This window comes from Bombina bombina, chromosome 6 (genome assembly GCF_027579735.1).
Source record: "Bombina bombina isolate aBomBom1 chromosome 6, aBomBom1.pri, whole genome shotgun sequence".
Taxonomy (NCBI): domain Eukaryota; kingdom Metazoa; phylum Chordata; class Amphibia; order Anura; family Bombinatoridae; genus Bombina; species Bombina bombina.
The window spans coordinates 375,027,183-375,033,679 of record NC_069504.1 but is presented as its reverse complement, the minus strand read 5'-3'; the positions used below and the strand labels follow the sequence as shown (position 1 = coordinate 375,033,679).

Genomic DNA, 6,497 nt, shown 5'->3' with positions numbered 1-6,497 from the left:
TCCGCCGTATATGTAATACCAAAATCGAGTAAAATCCGGCGGCGGAGGATTTTGCGGGCGATGCTGCATATGTAATGGAGCCCCGTGTATGTATCCACGCAGAAATGGCCCAAAGTATTTTAACCCTTTTAAAATACCAGTTACTTATTCAGAAAAGGTAAAATAAATTAAGTGTATATTAATGAGATAGGTATAGAACTGCCTTATTCATCAAATTATGGTTCCATCTATAACTCATACATTTATATTCCTTAGGGGAGTGCAGGGGGTGCCCTAGTGGTTGGCATACAGTGTAATCCCAAAGAAAAAGATAAAAGAAAACAACTATTTGGCGCACACTGAAACACATAGGTAGATCCGCAGAAAGGGAGCCAAATAAAATAAAACAACTTTTACTGTCAAATATTAAAATACAAATATTGGAGCATCTGAATTAAACACACTACAATTGTCTATTTCAAAATAAGACAATAATCGTTGAGGCTCTAAGTTTGCAAAATTAAGCAGATTCCAACACTGTCAGAGGCCCATTGTAAGATGTCCAGTGAGATAGAAAAAGATCCCTAATAAACCACTGACTATGATTTGGTGCTACCCACAAAGGTGGGTGTAGGGTAGTGCTCAAAGGACCAAACTCACCCCACCAAACCAGACCAGAACGCCAAACTATTCAGCCGCCTTCACACTGACTAACTCACGCAGACCATGAGGGTGACGTCATCCACCAGTGCCAGTTTCAATGGCGCTCCATCTAGCACCTCCTAATGAAAGTACAACAAAGAAAGAAAATGCACCCGATCTCCAGACATCCGATCCCCAAACAGCAAAAGTCCAAAGGAGGCAATCCACAGACCACCACTCTCAAAGGTAAAAGCAAGCAGGAAGTTTATTCAGCAATAAAATGTCAAAAAACACAGGCATCAAAAAAGGACGTTACAGATGATTAGCACAGGTCAAACATGTTTCATATACACCATATACTGAACTTTCTCAATGACCGCTAGTTGGACAATGAATGCAGTAGCCTTTAAATACGCTTAAAGCTCCTCCTTTAATGGTCATCCAATCTAAACATTTTAATAGTTGCTAAACAATTAATTAATTAATTAATTAAATATTCCCAAACTGCATATATGTTTAAGAATGTGAACAATATATTGATAGCAAGCAAATAACATTTAAGAAATAACCCATTAATAAAGGAGCAGTATTATTGTTGCGTCTACATGGCACATAGCTAAAATTAAAAATAAGAGAAATAATAAATATTAAATAAATATAAATTACTCATAAATATAGTACCATATCCAAAAAAATAAAAAAATAGAAACTGAACATATTTATTCATTTTATGAACAATTTAACGTCCCACTCAGAGTTTAATCCTCTTGGCACTCTAGTATCCAATTGGAATATCCAAAATACTTCTCTTTTCCTGAGAATCTTATCTCTATTACCCCCTCTGGGGTGTCTGGGGATAACTTGGATACACTGGAATGTCAAGAGGGAAACATCTGAATTATGTTCCCTTTTGAAATGTAGCGACACAGGAGTGGTAGACTCAGGATCTTCAATTGACCTAATATGTTCTAAAAAACGATCTTTCAGGGGACGGGTAGTGAGCCCTACATACTCATTATTACACCCCCTGCAGGTCAGAAGATATATAACATATGAAGATTTGCATGTTGAATGCTGTCTAATCTGATATGTCTTACCAGTTGATTGAGAAGTGAATTCTAAACCAAAAAGGGCAAACAAACAAGATTTACATCTAGTGCTGCTGCACTTAAAGAAACCAGGCTTCAAACTAAGCCAGTTTTTGTTCTTATTGGGTGGCAACATTGAGGGTGACAACGTTTCCCAAAGTCTTATTCTTACGTGAAATAAAATTACATCCCTCATGCACTATATCTTTTAAAGCTATCTCTTGGTAGGCAGCTGCAAAAGATACGGCTTGCAGTGACTAAGGAATGACGAGCATTACCTGTATATCAATCACAGAGAGCACACAAATAAAGTATAACAATGTGCAGATTACTCACAGACAGGCGAACGCCTAACGCACGTTTCGCCTGGGCTTTCTTAGAGCCTCAACAATTTGACAGTAAAAGTTAAGTTTTATTTCTTTTTTTTGCTTCTTTTCTGTGGATCTACCTATGTGTTTAAGTGTGTGCCAAATAGGGGTTTTCTTTTTTGGGGAAGATTACAAAATATATGAAGTGACAAGGTTGTCACCAATTTATTTGCCATAAAGAGCGTTGGGTCATGCTGTTAACTTGTCTTTTGTATGATGGGGTTCAAGCCATGTATATATCCACATATAAATGAGTGGCCCACAGGATTTTAACCCATTTAAAATATCAGTTACTCAAAATTATGCCATGTTTGCCATCTGTTTATTGCAATATAAGATTATTTTTTTTATAAAATGTAATTTTGTTTAGGTTTTTGGAAAGTGTATTATTTTATTTAAAATAAAAATAATGCTAGATATCTTTATTTTGCAAATTACAATCAGTTGCAGAAAAAGAAGCTGACTAAATAAGAAGACATCTTCAGCCTCATACATTTTGCAGCCTAGACCGGTTGATCACATACTCCATGGTGAGGTCAAACCACGTCTTCACATCCTATTGAGAGAAAGCACACTGAGTAAATTTCATATGAAGTTTATTGCCTGGATATGGAAAATACAAATTTTAGCACCTTCCTGCAAACAAACTGCTGCTGTTACATGGTTTTATCAATGCAGATTTATTATAATTCGTTTACACTAATGCACCAAAATATTATGCAGTTGTGACATTGCGTATAATTTTGAAAAGTAAAATAATAAAGACATTTACATAAGCAGCAAAGACATTGGGGGCAAAATTATATATATATATATTTATGTGTATATATATATGTGTGTGTGTGTGTGTGTGCGCCTGCGCGAAACATGTCAGGTGTTTTTGTCTGACTATGCTTTCCTTGTGGATTAATAAACCCTTCTTATTGAACCAGCATTTGAACAGTCTGAGCAGTGTTTGCTTTATATATATATATATATATATATATATATACTTGTGTGTGTGTGTGTGTGTGTATATATATATATATATATATATATATCTATATTTCATAATGAATTTGAGGCCGCGAGAAGCCATGCCCCCAAGCCACACCCTCTCCACGCCCACTTAAAAAGTGTCCAGGAATTTTCTGGGCAAAAGGTGGCAACTCTAAGATTGGAGCTCCAGTCTGCTAGAAGGGTCTAGCTGCAGACTGGAGCTCCACTCTAGACAGGAAACATGTGACCTCCACTCAAAGCTTTTTTTTAAAAAAAAATTAACTTTAATGTAACAAACAACCTATAGACAATCATTCTGAAAAACGAAACATTTTGCAGCTTTCTTGTTCTTCTTGATGTGCACTCACAGTGGTTACATAAACCACTGTGAGTGCACATCAAGAAGAACAAGAAAGCTGCAAAATGTTTCGTTTTCAGAATGTCTATAGGTTGTCTGTTACATTAAAGTTGATTAAAAAAAAAAAAAGCTTTGAGTGTAGGTCACGTTTGCTGTCTAGCGTCAGTGGAGGTCACATGTTTCCTGTCTAGAGTCAGTGGAGGTCACATGTTTCCTTTCTAGAGTGGAGCTCCAGTCTGCAGCTAGACCCTTCTCACCAACACATGCCCACTATAAAACGTCATCAAACAGCGACTAACACTTACTAGGTTTAGTGTGTCCCACACACCGGATAGGAGTTGTTTTACATTTGGTTCCGCAAACAGTATATGATTGACATTGTAACAACCCAATCAGTTGTCAGATGTATGCTAAAGCTCCGCCTTTTAGTACCTTCGAAGTAATGAAGGCTTTAGCTACGAGAAGAGAGTGAGTGCAGATTAAAAGCAAACACCAATAAGGCATGAGTTCTGGGGGCGCGGCTGAGTACTGATTGGTCGATGTGGGCAGGGCCTGTCATTGCCTACAGAGTGCTGGGAATCTGGTAGAGAGTGTGAGTGGCCGCCTGAGGCACGGAGCCCTCGGCCAGGCCGACCTATGGAGCTCGAGAATATAGTTGCCAACACAGTGCTTTTGAAAGCCAGAGAAGGTCAGTATGTTACATCTCGTTATATGTGGGTGCAGCAGGGAAAGTCTCGTATGCATTGTTGTGACCCCTTTACTGTAACACAGTGTTAAAACGTATTGTGAAGCAGAATGTTCTGCCTCATCTGCCCTGGTGTTATATGCTGGTAGAAGTTTGTTTACGTAGATTATACATATAGAGCTATAGGTATTCGAAACTTTTTTTTCATGCATCTAAATGTAGAGAATTGCGGAAAAAACTATTATAGTATAGTACATGATTTATTTGTCATGTTGTTTGTTAAAGTGATCCATACTGTAATTGCCTCAAAGCTTCCGTGCATTTTGACTTGCAAGCTAGCAGCTGTAGTTTTATTTTATGTAAAGGGATATGAAAGTATGAAACCCAATTTTTATTTTAATGATTCTGATTGAGCATGCACATTTAAGCAACTTTCTACTTTACTCCTATTAAAAAATAAAAAACAATATTTGTTCACTTGGTATCTTTATTTGAAAAAGCAGAAATGTAAGCTTAGGAGCCGGCCCATTTTTGGTTCAGACACTGGGTAGCACTTGCTGATTTGGTGGCTACGTTTAACAAAAAATAGGCTGACTCCTAAGCTTTCATTCCTGTATTTCAAATAAAGATACCAAGAGAACAAAGACAAATCGATAATATGAGTAAATTAGAAAGTTGCTTAAAGGGCCATTAAACTCAAACATTTTCTTTCACGATTCAGATAGAGAATACAATTTTAAACAACATTTCATTTTACTTCTATTATCTAATTTGCTGCAATCTTTGTATATACTTCGTTAAAGAAATAGCAATGCACATTGGTGAGCCAATCACATGAGGCATCTATGTGCAGTCACCAATCAGAAGCTACTGAGCCTATCTAGATATGCTTTTTCAGGAAAGAATATCAAGAGAATGAAGCAAATAAGATAATAGAAGTAAATTAGAAAGTTTAAAATGGTATTCTCTATCTGAATCATGAAATAAAAAATGTGGGTTTAATGTCCCTTTAAATTGCATGGTTTATCTGAATTATGAAAGGGGAAAAAAAGGCTTTTCGTGTCCCTTTTAAAGTGATAATTTGGGCTGGAGAGGAGTTTCTCTATTTTAGACTGATTACGGCATTTTAGAGTATGTGTAATAATGAGAGTATGGTGCCCTGGTATTCTCTCAGATTAAAACACTTGTAGAAATCTTTTGGGAATTACATTGATATACTTGGCTGCAAACAATGCGTAGAGCAACTAATCACATCTTTATGCAGGAATAAGGATAAAGTCATGTTTATATTCAAAGTTTTTTTTCAATTGCTATATCACCCATATGTGCCATGCCTCTCTGGTACACAAGGCTAAGATTATACAAATTCAGGGAGATTGTGTCTTATTGTCACCTATCAGTATACAGTAATTTACCTTATTATTGTATTATCATTTATCTATGAATAGCCAATATATTGTGCAGTGCAACACACATGTATGCTTTATACATTACATTTTTTACTTTAATAATACAGTGCAAATCTAGGCAAAGAAGGGTTAATGGTGATACTTGTGGTTGAGCAGTCTAGGTACGTTTATAAGATGTTGTGGCTTTTGTTATAATTTCCTATATACCTTCCCCAGGCACAAATAATATTTATTGGATTTAGTGTAGTATACATGTTGCTTAAAGGGGTACTAAACCCGCATTTTTTCTTTCATGATTCACATAGAGCATGCAATTTCAAGAAGCTTTCTAATTTACTCCAATTATCATATTTTCTTAATTCTCTTGCTACCTTTATTTGAAAAAACAGGAACATAAGCTTAGAAGCCAGCCCATTTTTGGTTCAGACCCTGGATAGCGCTTGCTGGTTGGTGGCTACATTTAGCCACCCAGGCGCTGAACCAAAAATGGTCAGACTTCTAAGGTTACATTCCTGCTTTTCAAATAAAGATATCAAGAGAACAACAACATTTTGACTAAGTAAATTAGATTACTTAAAATTACATACTTTATCTGAATCAGGAAATCATTTTTTTTTTTTTTTTAGTTTACTATCCCTTTAAAGCAACAGGCTACTTGATTTTTTTTTTTTTTATTGTTTGAAAAGATAACTCCTTTACTACCCATTCCTCAGCTTTGCACAACCAACATTGTTATATTAATATACTTTATAACTTTTAAGCCTCTTATCTCAGTGCATTTTATCAGCGTTTCACAACCAGACAGTTCTAGTTCACATGTGCCATAAAGATAACATTGTGCTTGATTCCATTGAGTTATTTATGAAGCAACACTAATTGGCTAAAATGCAAGTTTGTAAATATCACTGATATAATGGGGCAGTCTCCAGAGGCTTAGATACAAGGTAATCATAGGTATACTATATTAATTAATATAACTATGGGTGTGAG

The 6,497-nt window shown here is 36.0% G+C and overlaps 1 protein-coding gene across 1 annotated transcript in view; it reads left to right on the top strand.

The window, feature by feature from the left end:
* The first annotated feature begins 3,763 nt into the window (after window positions 1–3,763).
* The window catches only part of GRK6 (G protein-coupled receptor kinase 6), a 185,526-nt gene continuing 182,792 nt past the window's right edge, over window positions 3,764–6,497 (top strand). The window contains exon 1 of the mRNA XM_053717069.1: window positions 3,764–4,101. Coding sequence (XP_053573044.1) covers window positions 4,050–4,101 — 52 coding nt within the window. The 5' untranslated portion in view covers window positions 3,764–4,049. The remainder of the gene's footprint in view (window positions 4,102–6,497) is intronic.